Genomic DNA, 15008 nt, shown 5'->3' on the forward strand with positions numbered 1-15008 from the left:
TTATTTTATTTTGTATTTTTTACCTAGACATATATTTTAAAAAATAGAAGTTTTCCTCAAAAATGCAAAAAAGTGGTGATTCTGATAATTTTTTGGTGAACATTTTATGGGGTGGGAGGGGATAAAATTGTTATCTTAATTTTATTTGGCCTAAAAAATGACCCATATTTTGACCTGATCTATCCGATTTTTCAAATTTATAATTGTATATACTTATAAAATATTTTAAAGATGGAGTGTCTGATTCTAGTAACTATTGGGCGCAATTGGTTTTCTGCCTTAGTGCTCCTATGCCGTGGCGGATCCAGGGGGAGGGGAGCGTAGAGGCCGTACACCCCCCTTTGATCGCCAAAAAAAATTAATTATATCATGTTTTTCACGATTTATATGATTTTTTCATCATAAAATCGTCCAAAACGTTTTTCGCATCGCTCCGCTCAGCGATATATAATCCGTTTTATTGAATTACGCCCCCCTTTTAAAAAACATGGAATCGCCCCTGCTATGGAAACAGTTAAACGCAAGTTCTGAAGTGCATAAAAAGTTTTACAGCACCAGAAAGGGGGCCTTTTATTGTACTTAACAAATTTATTCTGCAAACTTTAAAATATATATATATTGTGACACACAAATCAAAGGTAGAGTTCATGTGGGCAATGATAACAAAATCTAACCACTCGAACGCACCCTCGTCACCCTAAATTCGTTCAGGAAAAATAAGTCTTAAAACGGATATTCCTTTAATTTCTACATAGGTAAATTTGAATTGTTAGGTTAATATTGATTAACTGGCGACATGAAACCATAATTTGTAACAATAAAATATTGTAATATGCCACGTCAAGCGGTGTGTTCGTTTGGTTAGAATGATAAAATTACTGCCGGTGTTGCTATTTTTTGGTTTTTGCTTTTTAAAATTGAACAAAACTACTGAAAATAATTGACGGGCGTTATATACCAGAATTGGGCAGTGGAAACTTATGGCGATATTACCTTGCTGGTAGTTTTGCAATGTCTGAGTCAACGTTAGGTTTTGCAACCCTTCAAATGCAAGATATTCATTTTCCACATTCTGGCAATTTTGTGACAAAGTTAAGTCATCTACATCGTCAACCATATCGACATCCAAAAAGTCAATTTCTGCTACATTCATTCCGCAATCTGCTGGCTCTTCCATCTTCAAGTTAAATGTCCGCATCAGCTTGCCATGTGGTCACTTAAAAATTTTTCGCCCCAAAAAACAAGATTTTCATTTGCGGAGCTTTTTAAAAGCCACGTGTCGTAGATCTAGAAAAACTCGGGCCGACTCGGAACGGTCCGAGTCACAAATCATTTGTTGTATTCTTAAACGTATCATAATTTTTGTATCTGATTTACAAGTGGAGCGTGGAGTTAACTTGTCGCTACGCCACAAGTTAACTCCAACCTCCACTTGTAAATCAGATACCACAAGTTAACTCCACCCTCCACTTGTAAATCAGATACAAAAATTATGGTACGTTTAAGAATACAACAAATAATACATGTTATATTTGTTATTGTCAAATGTCTTATCGTTTGTAGTTGTAATTCTTACTTTTTCTGTTCTATTCGTGTGTGAGGGTAAAGATAATTTATCACCCAGTTCATTTATAAGATTTTAGTTTGGGTCAACTAAACTTACACTATGTATTTGGTTTTCAGTTTGATTTAGAAGAAATACCGACATAGCTAGATAATACAATTAATTATCTAATTACTAACACAATTTTATATTAAAAGTATTGTAATTTTCATTGTTATTAAACATATGTAATATCAGTATTACAAACCTAATCTTGAACTCTATCCAATTTTTTGTGCGTCGATCTATTCAGCTGACATATAATTCGTTGTTCGGCTGTGCTGTTTTTATGTGCTGATCTAGGTTGTTTTACGTATACGTTTTTATTCTGTAGTTAGTCACCACTTCCGTGTTAACATGTATATCAATTATATGGTCTTTTTTATATTTTATAAATTTACTGTTTGCAAAAAGATGAATTATTCTAAATACTAAATATTTTCTTATCCCAGGCAGATAACCTAGCCGTATTTGGCACAATTTTTTGGAATTTTAGGTCATCAATGCTCTTCATCTTTAGGCCTGGATCCTTTGATAACTATTAGCTTGTCGTAATGTTCTATTGTATTGTTTATTTGTGTGTTTCTCTATCCTGTATGTTCTTCCATTTATTTGTATTGTAGTCCTGTCATGTAATGTTCTCATTTTAGTGTTATACTTAACATTGCCATTAAAGCGGAAGGTTTGGCTAGCCACAAAACCAGGTTCAACCCACCATTTTTTCTTAAAATGTCCTGTAATAAGTCAGGAAAATGGCTATTGTTATCTTATAGTTCGTTTCTGTGTGTGTGTTGCATTTTAGTGTTTCTGTTGTGTCTTTGTTCTCCTCTTATTTTTGATGTGTTTCCCTCAGTTTTAGTTTGTAACCCGGATTTGTTTTTTCTCAATCGATTTATGAATTTCGAACAGCGGTATACTACTGTTGCCTTTATTTAAAGTGTTTCTTGAACTTTTTGCTATGATGAATTCATGTGCAAACGCCAGAAACGTCTTGATTAATATTCTTAACTGAAAAAAAAATATCAATTGAAAGCGTGGTTCCGATTTAGGATAATGGCCGATTGCATGGGATATAAGTTTATTCAAGGCAAAGTATTGAATATAAATGAGCGTTAGATTTTGATTTGATGAAATTATATATGCATTTAAAACTAGTTGATCTGCTTCTGGATATTAAAAAAGAGAGGTATGTATCTATTATACTTTTAGAGATGCAGTCAATTAAAACATTGTGAAATTGGTTTATAAATTTAAGGATTTTACGAAAAAACGGAGAAAAGGATGCATTGTTTTTTTTAATTTAAATTGAATTTTCTAAATAGTTTGACAACTTTTGGTGTATTGAACAATTATACAGCAGTCAACATAGTGTTATAATCTTAATCACTATAAAAACAAACAAATATGTCAACAAAGAAGTATAAACATATATCTTTAAAAAAATAAGAAGATGTGGTATGATTGCCAATGAGACAACTCTACACACTATAGGTCATCGTACGGCTTTCAACAATGAACAAAGCCCATACCGCATAGTTGTATATATTTTATTGCTCTTTGAGAGTGTATCTATTGGATTTGGATTGTCGAAATATCATCCGGTTTATTCTATTTCTAGGTTTGCAGTTTCAAATATATTGAGAATTCCTTGAACATAGGTAGATGGTTTTGTGAATTTATTTTCATTTTATAAAAGCAGTGTAAAGGTTTTTTACTATTCGAATCAGTATACATGTGCGTATATTATTCATATATTTTTTTTTTGTAGCAAAGGAAACTGTCCCCTTAGGACAAGGGATAAATCGATATGATGGTAAGTGTATATGTAGGTATTTGAACAATGAAAACATAATGAGAGGTTCTAATGAGTTATTTGCAATCCTATAAAAACCAACATTCTTTTTTATTGTCTTATGAATATAGTAAGAAACAGTCCGAAAATCGTTTATAAGGTTTTTAATCATTGATTAAACGTAAAACATACTAACGAAATGCTGACCTAAAGCAAAAAAAAAAAACACAAATGAAAAATTTGAAAACGAAATTATTTAATTTAATAACTTATTGATACTTGTAACACTTCAAACTTTTCTGATTCTATGGTTAATAACGGGCCATATACCTTTATAAAGATAATTGTCTCTTTCACTTGATTAAAAAAGTAAGGATTCACTACATGACAAATAAATCATTCAAACAATAGATGCTGTAAAACACCTATATTATAGAATTGTGAATCTTTTCTTTTAAAGGTTCTTCACAGAGCAATTCTGTCGTGGTATACATGTCATGTATTGCCACCATTGGGTCCACGGTTATAATCATTATAGCACTGTGGAGAAATCAGGATTGGATCAAAAAGAGGCTTAACGACAGAAAACTCAAATTCCCAAGATTACAAAAAGGGTCTTTTACTATAAATGGGAGGAACCAGAAAGATGAGCCTACTACCAGGAAGAGCGAGCACGTATATGATGATATTAATGAAAAATACATGATCAAGGATTTTTAGACGTAGATTTCAGACAAAAATCAAACATTCAAACTTATATGAGAAAGAAACAAACATTGTAATATTTTCCGTTTTCGTTTGTAACAATTATTTACCAAATATCAGTAAATATTAATTTTAACCAAATCAAATACAAACCATGTTGATAGTTTTCTTGTTTGGTTGGTTTATCATTAAAGTACATGTATATGCAGGTCATCTTTTATGTAAAATTATTTTTTATGAAAATGAAATGTGTACTGAAAACGGTAATAAAGATATATACCAATGTATCGTATTGTAGATCTGCATCATTATATGCATTTCTATTCTATTTTGGATCCCTTATATTTTTTAATCAATGATTTTATGAACATACATTTCGTCTCATCTCTACAAATAATCCATACCTCAATTATTCTTCGATTTTCTTAATAAATGACATATACATTCAATTTGGTACAATACTTGCGTTTATAGTGTAGCGGCTACAAGTATATTTCAGACGAATTGTGCACATCCTGCTACAAGCATGAAATTTGGCATAGACCTTCCTCAACTATTACTCTTTTATTTCAGATAGGGAGGCATTTGAAAAAAATGTCTCACTTCCGGTAAAATCCAAAATGGCGGCAATCATACCTAAATCAGCCCAATATCGATGGCTAGTATGTGAAAAGGTGTTATTATCATGCTACTATCATAATATTTGGTACAAACCTTTGTTATGTACTACTTTTGGATATATTATATAGATTAGATGTCTTCAAAAACCCTACATCCAGTAAAATCCAACATGGCGAACATTGTACTAAAATAAGCTTATTTTTTAGGGAGGGTAATTGAAATGTGTTTTAACGTATTGCTACTATCATTACATTGTGCAGGAACCTTTCTATGGTGCTTCTCATGGATACAATGTATAAGAAGACATATGTCTTTAAAACCCTTACTTCCGGTAATATCCAAAATGTTGGACATAGAAATATCAAATTTTTACTTTAATATTCAACTTTTTGAAAATGTAAAGAAAAATTTTTTTTTTGTGCTGGTCTTTAAACTTTTGGCTTTAAGTTATCCTCAAAACCACTAATTCTATTCTGTTGTAAATGTTTAAATACAAAGTTAAAACTTCCGGTAAAAAAAATATCATAGATGAGTCCTCAATCCATATCTTCGATGTAGAGTTTTGGATAGATTGATTAAAACAAAATAAAATCACTAATAAAAGTACTAAAACATTTTTTAAATTACTACTATTTGGCCAAAAATACATGTTTTTTCACAGTCACCACCACATGCACATAAAGCAGTGCACGGGAGACCCGATTTTCCACATTAACAACGACCACGGCATCCTTTCTTACATCCACAATGTACAAGCTTCTGACAAAATGATGAGGCCTCAGAAAGAGTTTTTTTTTAAAGTGATCCTCTTTGTCCCTTCGCCATCCATTAGCGCCTGGACTAGGTAGCATAAGAGCCAATTCCAAGCTCGTCCCCCTTAACACCTGCCTTAGTATATTGCACGTTTAACATGCTGGAAAAGACTGGACGAAGTTGAGGGAAAAGCCTCAAATAGCCTTCCCTTTTGCGCAAATAGTTATTTTCTTGCTTCGTTAACCATGTTAACCCCATCTGATAAGTTTGTGCGATCTTACAGTTAAACCCCGGTGATTTAGGCTGATCAATCATCATTCCTTATGTTAAAGTCACATCTTCAAATGCCATCAATGTCTCCCACGCAGTCTTTTTTTTCCTTTTCAAGCGAACATAGAACCGTATCACAACCGGTTAAGGCATGGATCACAATAAGTCTGTGTGATCACTCATTGCCTAGTGCATTTGAAAGGTCATTGATAGATATTTATCCAAAGCGTTTTGCCCTCCCAAACACAATCCATAGTTCGTCTACCCCTATGTCACGGAAAAGCGAAATAGAAATGACAGCATCATCAGTAACAACTATTCGAATCATGACTCGTTTGAGTTCGTGTTTCACTGCATCAGACACATGCACCATGATTCTAATGTCAGCCTCTTAATGCAAACATGGTGCTAAACTTGAAATACTTCACGTGGTGGATAAGATAGAATATCCTGAGCATTTGTTGCTACAACTACCATACGCATCCAAGACTTCATCCACTCCTGTAACAGTGTTAAGGTATTTTTTTAGGTAAGGACATAATACCCTATCAGCATACTCGTTATGAAACACCTTGAAACTGTAACAACAGTGGATGTAGTCTCGGATGCGTACATAGACAATACCGATAGTTTACAGGCTGCTACAAGAAGCAAGAGCTACATTTAGGGGAAAGGGAATACACAGGCGAATCCAGGGTCAAAACAAATTCCTCAAAATTGGCAAAGTTTTCTGAGAGATGACGACAATAAGAAAGAACTTTATAGTTTTTATTCACAGCAGATTGCTCAATAGATTTTGAGGAAAAGGTAGTTGTAGCAACAAATACTGAGGATGTTCTGTGTTATCCCCCACATGATGATGTTTCCAGTTTAGCACCATGTTCACATGAAGAGGCTGACACTAGAATCAAGATGCATGTGTCTGATGCAGTGAAACACAGACTTTACTGAGTCATGACTCGAACAGTCGATACTGATGTTGTTGTCATTGCTGTTTCGCTATTCCGTGACATAGGAGCAGACGAACTTTGGCTTGCATTTGGAAGTGGGAAAAGCTTTAGATATATATCTATCCATGACCTTTCAAATGCACTAGGCATTGAGAGATTCCACGTTTGCTGGGAAAGGAACTGCGTTGGTGACATGGATGGCGTTTGAAGATGTGACTTTATCATTTAGAATGATGATTGATCAGCCAACATCAACAGATATGGATTTGATAATGTCATTGATAAAACGATACGTGGTTTTGTTGTAAGATCGAACAAATTTTTCAGATGGGATTAACGAAGCAAGAAAACATGTGTTTTTGGAAGAGGAAAGACTTATTGAGGTTATTCCCACGACTCGGTCTAGTCTTTTTCAGCATGTAAAACGTACAATATACCATGGCGGGTGTGAATGAGTAACAAGCTTTGAATTGGTTCCAATGCGAACTAGTCCAGACGCTTATGAATGGCGAAGGGAAAAATATAATCCATGGGAACCCTTTTGGAGAACTCTTTGTGAGGCCTCTTCATCTTATCAGGAGCTTGTACATTGGATGTAAAATACAATATAACGGTCTTTGTAAATGTGGAAAATCAGCTCTCCGATTGTGAATAAACATGTATTTGCGGCCATAAATTAGTAATTCAAAAGATGTTTTAGTACTTAAGTGATTTTATTTTGTTTTAATCAATCTATCCAAAACTCTACATCGAAGATATGGATTGAGGACTCATCTTTGAAATTTACGCCATATTGTTTTTTTTTACCTGAAGTGTTAACTTTTTGTATTTAAACATTTTCAGTTGAATAGAATTAGTAGTTTTGAGGATAACTTAAAGCCAAAAATTAAATGACCAGCACAAAAAAAACATTTTCTTTACATTTTGAAAAAAATTTAATATCTAAATAAAAATTTGATATTTCTATGTCCGCCATATTAGATATCACCGGAAGTAGGGGTTTTAAAGACATATGTCTTATACATTGTATCCATGAGAAGCACTAAAGAAAGGTTCCTGCACAATATAATGATAGAAGCAATACTTTAAAACTCATTTCAATTACCCTCCCTAAAAATAAGCTTCTTTTAGAACAATGTCCGCCATGTTCGATTTTACCGGAAATAGGGTTTTTGAAGACATCTAATCTATATAATATATCCAAAAGTAGTACATAACAAAGGTTTGTACCAAATATTATGATGATAGTACCTTGATAATAACACCTTTTCACATACTAGCCATCGATATTGGGCTGTTTTAAGTATGATGTCCGCCATTTTGGATTTTACCGGAAGTCAAATGCCTCCCTATCTGATATAAAAGAGTAATAGTTGAGGAAGGTCTATGCTAAATTTCATGCTTGTAGCAGGATGTGCACAATTTTTCAGAAAGCTGCCGTACTATTAAAGTCAAAAGTAAAATACACCATGGGTGAATTGGGAATGAATTAATACTGTTGGAAGTAAATTTGTACCATGTACCAAGTCAGGAATATGACAGTTGTTTTCCATTCGTTTGATGTGTTTGAGCTTTCGATTTTGCCATTTGATAAGGAACTTTTCGATTTGAATTTTCCTTGGAGTTCGTTATTTTTGTTGTTTTACTTTTTTTTACCAAATTGTAGAAGATGAGGAAACTGAACGATATCAATAATTTAAATATAAAAATTTGAAGAAACGGTTTAATTGCCAATGAGACAACTCTTCACAAGAGACTAAAATGACACAGAAATTACCAACTATAGGTCACCGTAATGCCTTCAACATGGAGCAAAACCCATACCACATAGACATCTATGAAAGGCCCCGAAATGACAAATGTAAAACAATTTAAACAAGAAAATTAACAGCCTAATTTATGTACAAAATAATGAACGTAAAACACATATGATACACAGAAACAAAGGACAACCACTGAATTACAGGCTTCTGACTTGGGACGGGCACATACAGAATGTGACGTGGTTAAACATGTCAGCGGGCGCCCAACCCTCCCTTAATCCTTGGAAGTGGTGCAACAGAACAATACAAGAACTGTACAAAACAATAAATAAACAACACATATGACCAACAGCAACAAACAACAACCACTCAATTACATGCTCCTGACTTGGGACAGGCACATATATTATATAATGTTGCGGGATTCAACATGTTTGTGAGAGCTCTACTCTCCCGTTACCTGGGACTGTGGTGTAACAGAACAACATAAGAACAAACTATAAAAATCAGTGGAAAAAGGGTTAACTAATCAGATGGATACAAACAATAATGTATGTAAAAAAAATACAGAGTGGACGTTGCAGGGTACTTATACATCGCAGTTACTGACAGCTAGTTCAAAGCCAATAACAACTAATAAAAAACTCATGCATCTAAGACTAAAATATCAATCAGTACACATTCACCATCCAATGGATTAAGTGTAAAGACGTCATTACCAGACAGAGAAAAACATATCCAAGATACAGGTATCGGCATATTGTAGAGACATGAATGCGCATATGTATATAAAATAATATTTAGTTTGATTTTAATTTACTGATAACAAAATCAATATTAATACCAATAAAAACAATATTCAAAGATCTAATTACAGTGTTGAATTAGTAACCTTTTAGAATAAGGATCGACAAGTTAAACGGATTGTATCTAAATTTCCGGGCTCGGTTAACTACATCTCTGTAAAGATAAAGATGTGCTTTCCCGTTTGAAATAAGTTTTCTACAAGTACAACCAAACTTCAAAACCAAATCATCATATCTATTGAAGAATTTAGTAAAGGGTTTATGTAATTTGTGATAACGAAATCCCTGACTTAATAATTAACCAGTAATAAATAGATTACGTTTATTGAAATCCTAAACGTCACAACAGATACGGGCATAGCGAACGAGTTGCGATATATTAACACCGTAAGATGGTGCCAAAGGAACATCACCGTCCAGAAAAGGAAAATTAACAAAAGGGAACGAAAAATTGTCCCTTTTGTCGTAAATTTTAGTGTAGAGTTTCCCTGTGTAAAACTGAAATAAGTTAATCTAGGAAATGGCAGTTATTTCTGTTTAAAATGTAAAACAAAAGTTTGTTTTACTTGCAACTATTTCTATCGCTTCACGAACTTTAAAAATTATGTAAAATTGTAAACAACTTACTTTCGGTCAACCACTTTTTTTTATACACTACCACATTGTATTCTTATCGTACATTGCAGTGTCCTGATGACGCCACAAACGATTCAAATTTAAAAAAAAATAGTCTTATAGCGGTTAATTCAGTGTTAATTTCTTTGCATAATTAAAATTAAAAAAATCATTGTCTAACGATGTCTTCTACGTTTTTGATATAGGCAAATCAGTTTTTGATTACGACTTGGCTCAAAGTTAATTTTGCCAGAAAATATGTGAAAAATAGCTATTTTAAGTTGAATATGAATTCCCTTTACATGTTATTGACGTCAGAGTGACATCAAAACTGTTTTTTGTGTGCTTATCAGTTCAAATTATATTATCTAATTCATTTTGTTCATATAACTAGCATAAGTTTAAAAAGAACATAATTGCTGTTTCGGGGGTTAGAAAATGGCTCTTATCATACGTACTGTTTTTCTATGCAAATTGTGTGTATAATTTAATGCCTTATTAATAAGATTAATAGCTCATGGTTACAAAAACAGGATCTGCTAGACATTCCACATGAGATCACCCCGGTTTGAGGATGTGTTCTTCTTGCTCAATCTTTAGTTTTCTATGCTGTGTTTTGTATACTGTTGTTTGTCTTTTTTGTCTTTATCTTTTTTGTCATGGCGTTGTTGTTTTATTTTCGACTTATGAGTTTGAATGTCGCTTTGGTATCCTTCGCCTATCTTTTGTTTGTCTATTGGTAGTTTTTCTTCTTCTTTTTTGCCATGGCATTATCAGTTCGTTTTCAACGGTATTATGATGTTTGTCATAGTCTACCTGTATTGCAGAGGAATATATTTAGACAAATAACAATCTTAAGGCTGTACAAATGTATGGGAGTTTAAGCAAAAAAGGATAGATTTTTTTCATACTTTGTCAAAATGTAGTATTTATTGTGATATGCTCAAAACCATAATAAAAATATGTCATCGAGCTTTTTTTTTGCAAGCTTCAGGTTGTTAAATAATGACGAATTTTGTATGATTTTAACCTAGATAGAGCATTACAATAAGAATGGAAGGTAAACTAACTATGAATGATAGAATTTTGAAATAAATATAAGACAGCTCTTATATAATGCTTTATAGATATCAAAAGAAATTAGTGGTTCAATGTACGTTTATTCTCTAATAAAATAAAATAGAACAAAATTCCTAATGATTCCTTCAAAAATCATACTTCTTCCAAGTAACATCCCCCTTCAAAAATATGAAGTCTAAAAAAAATTCAAATCTAGCCAAAATATTCTACTTTTGTAAAAACATGAGTGATACTAACTTAAGACTATATTGATTTTTTCATTAAAATTAAAATTGGTATAAGTGAGTTGCATTCCTGCATCGAAATTTGCTGACCTAATTAAAATTCTAAACCAATTGTGTTCTGCTATTTTACAATCCAGGATGGAAGAAGACACCGATACCACCTTAAATAACGTTTCCGTATCAAATGAATGAAAACACGTTTTCATATGTCAGAAAAGTCTGATCATGCAATGTTGTCACAGTTCACTAAAGCCATGTAATGTAATTCGTTCTAAATATGTTTTATATATAGTTTACATTGGCACTAATATCGATTTTGTCATCAGCAAATTAAAACATAACTAAATTTGTATTCTTTTCAAACGGGATGTATAAAGACACACCCACGTTCGATTTGATCTATAAAGAGGTTAAACTCCTAACTATCCTACTGTCTGTCGATAAATTTATTTTTGGCATTGCACTAGTCATGTCTTCTTTGACTGTCCATGACGTTAAAATACTTAATCCATGGAATGTGTTTTAGTTGATTTTAGTCTCTGATGCATGATTTTTTATTATTAATTGTTTTGGCTTTTAACTAGCTGTCAGTAACTGCGAGTACTCTCAAATCGTACTTTCTTGTTTATTTGACCTGTTGATACTAATTGTAATGCTTTTTTGTTATTTAATGTTATTCAGGGTTATATCTGGTCTATATACCAGCTTTTATAAGTGTTTGGTATTACTATAAATTTTCACTTCGTACTATGAACATCATTATTTTATTTATTTTGTAAAAATATTTCCTTTCTCTTTGGAACTGTATACGTATACCCAACAACAAAATTATTTTCATTTACCTGTGTTTAAAGTTATTGCAAACGGCTGATATTTTTGTTCGAGCAGATTGTTTTTCTTTAATTGTTGAACATTTCATACCGATATAACATGTTACTTTTATTATTCTTCCCTTAGTTTATTTATTTTGTATTTACATTGTATCATAGGTCAAATTTATTTGTTCAGTGTATGTTCAATGGTGTTAATAAGACATAAGACATAAAGCTTTATTTAGAGTCGGTATGTGCAAATACAAGTATAAAACATAAGCTCTGAAGAGCTTTTAAAACCGACAGAGCAACAAATAAAACAAAACATACATATCAAGTCATGCACACATAAATTAAACATATAAAGCAAGAGTTCATATCAGTATATAAACATGCAGCACAAAAGTTCTTAAAAGCATCTTACAAGTTAAACACACACTGACACATGCACTTGTGAGATAAAAGCACAAAAGCAAAAACAAAATGGTTTGCACATTAAAAGCACATATAGATTAGTTAGTTACTAAAACTAGCACAAAGCAGCAGAAGCACTATAGTAAAGATAATAAAATAAAATTGCCATGCTGAAAATAAAGCATTAAACCAAAAATAATGAACAGAAATTAACTGGTTTTGCAGGCAAAACATTGGCATGAGCTGCCAGACCAAGAATTTATCAAGTTCTGGAATTGATTTAAAGATGATTGCTTATATATACGTAGCACATCTGACAGTTCATTCCAAGGGCTTAGCACCTGCATACCTTAAAGATTGTAGGCCGTATGCAGTTGTTCTTACATGTGGTAGGTCGGCTGTATTCTGGTATCTGAAAGAGTAAGTGTTTTCCATTTAAGTGTATTAAATCATGGAGATAAACAGGACAATCTTTATTAATAATTTTGAAAACTTCAATAGCCAATGATCGCATTCTTCTTATTTTTAAAGATGGTAATTTTGATTTGCAGAGTAGATCTTCATAACTTGCTGAATAGTCTTCATAGATAAACCTTAGTGCTCTCTCTTGAATTTTCTCTATCTTTTTTGTATTAACCTCCCACAAACGTGCCAAACTAGTGGGCAGTAATTAAAGTTGGACATTATGAAAGAATAATATATTGTTAATTTTCCGAGTTTAGTCAGGTGTTTTCCTATTCTTTTTAATACATTTAACTGTTTGGATGCTTTTTTACATATTATAGAGACATGTCCTTTGATTGAGTTAAGCTATTTCAGTTGATTTTTTATAGTGTGTCTTTCTATGTTGTGATGTTACACTATTGTTTCAGAAAAAGGGTGAAGGTTTGGTACCATTAAAACGTTTAAACCCGCTGCATTTGTTTGCACCTGTCCTAAGTCAGGAATCTGATGTTCAGTAGTTGTCGTTTGTTGATGTGGTTCATAAGTGTTTCGCGTTTCTCGTTTTTTATATAGATTAGACCGTTGGTTTTCCCGTTTGAATGGTTTTACACTAGTAATTTTGGGGGCCCTATATAGCTTACTGTTCGGTGTGAGCCAAGGCTCCGTGTTGAAGACCGTTCTGTGACCTATAATGGTTTACTTTTATAAATTTTGACTTGGATGGAGAGTTGTCTCATTGGCACTCAAACCACATCTTCTTATATCTATTTACCAAATTTGTCGGTCCGTGTATATTTGGATCCATTAATTTTGATTTATAAAAAACCAAAAAACGAAAGACTAATTAGGGAACGACCATTTAACTTAAAAAAAAGGGGGGTGTATTATGGTTTTTTCTTAAAAAATTTTCTGACTCCCAAATTGATGAAAAAAAATTCTGTTCAAGTACAAAAAACAAATATTCTGAATGCAGATTTTCCCCATACTTTTAATATAGTGTTAAATTTTGAACAAAATAATTTGATTGATAGCATTGAAAAACTAAATAAAATAAATTTCTGACTCAGACAAAAAAAAAACTATACACCCTTTATTTTAGGATAGTTCTTGTTGTTAATAAGAACAGGAAGAATAGAGACCTATAAACAATTAACTAAATCAGTGGTTTTCGTTTCACTTTGTTACATAGTAGTTTTGGGACATGTGAGGTTGAAGGCATACATATAATTTAGAAATGCGAATATTTCAGTGAAAATAGTAATTTGCTTCCTAATTTTACAGATACGTAAATAAGTTTAGTCAGTGAGTAAAGTTGCGTAAAGACACAAATATGGCGTTCGTTTGTCAGAAACAAATCATGGGGGAGGAGGTGGGTGGTGGATCATTAGTGTACGACGGATTAACTCTACGTATCGACAGAACACTTAAGTTAAAGGATATTTCATGGCGCTGTACCGTAAATAAGTGCAAAGGTAGTTCACCAGATTTCCTCCGTCTTTAGGCATCACTTCCGTCTGCAGAATATAGGCGTACTACGAACGGCCCGGAATCATGCCATGCGCATTTTATTCAACAAATCCATGTAGTTTTTGTGTTTTGTGTTTCCTGAAAACAGTGGGCTTGAAATTTTCAGCACGTTACAAAATGTTAAATCGGTATTCTAATCTTGAAATTTTCTATGTTTTTACATTTGTTCTGTATATATTTTCAGGAGTAATGGATTTGCATAATAAACTAACATAAACCCTTCAAAATAAAAGTTGAATAAATAAATGAATGATTATAATCTACATGTATTTACCTGTAAAATGAATGTTCGCAAATGTAACCAAAGACTGCGCGCAAATGTAATGCACCGCACCTCACAAAAGTTTCACGACTTTATCAATGGGAAAATTTAAAGCAAGGCAATCTAAGTAAGTAAGCAAGTAATTAAATTGTTTTATATGTGTAAAGCGACGTATATATTTATATGCAAAATATAATCCGACATGAAAATTATGCACCCGACACAAAGGCTGAATAAGTCACTTTTGTCTTTCAATTCATTTAAATGATTTCATATATACTGCGTGTTTATTGTCAATAATAATTCGAGAGAAAGATAATAGATTTATTTTTTTTAAATAGGTACTTGTTAATTCCAAAAATTTCCT

The 15008-nt window shown here is 32.5% G+C and overlaps 1 protein-coding gene across 1 annotated transcript in view; it reads left to right on the forward strand.

Annotated features, from left to right (window-relative positions):
• The window catches only part of LOC127714727 (uncharacterized), a 138772-nt gene extending 134387 nt beyond the window's left edge, over positions 1-4385 (forward strand). Inside the window, exons 5-6 of the mRNA XM_052220781.1 lie at positions 3372-3416; positions 3856-4385. Coding sequence (XP_052076741.1) covers positions 3372-3416; positions 3856-4115 — 305 coding nt within the window. The 3' untranslated portion in view covers positions 4116-4385. The remainder of the gene's footprint in view (positions 1-3371; positions 3417-3855) is intronic.
• The last annotated feature ends 10623 nt before the right edge of the window (positions 4386-15008 follow it).

This window comes from Mytilus californianus, unplaced genomic scaffold (genome assembly GCF_021869535.1).
Source record: "Mytilus californianus isolate M0D057914Y unplaced genomic scaffold, xbMytCali1.0.p SCAF_9, whole genome shotgun sequence".
Classification (NCBI taxonomy): domain Eukaryota; kingdom Metazoa; phylum Mollusca; class Bivalvia; order Mytilida; family Mytilidae; genus Mytilus; species Mytilus californianus.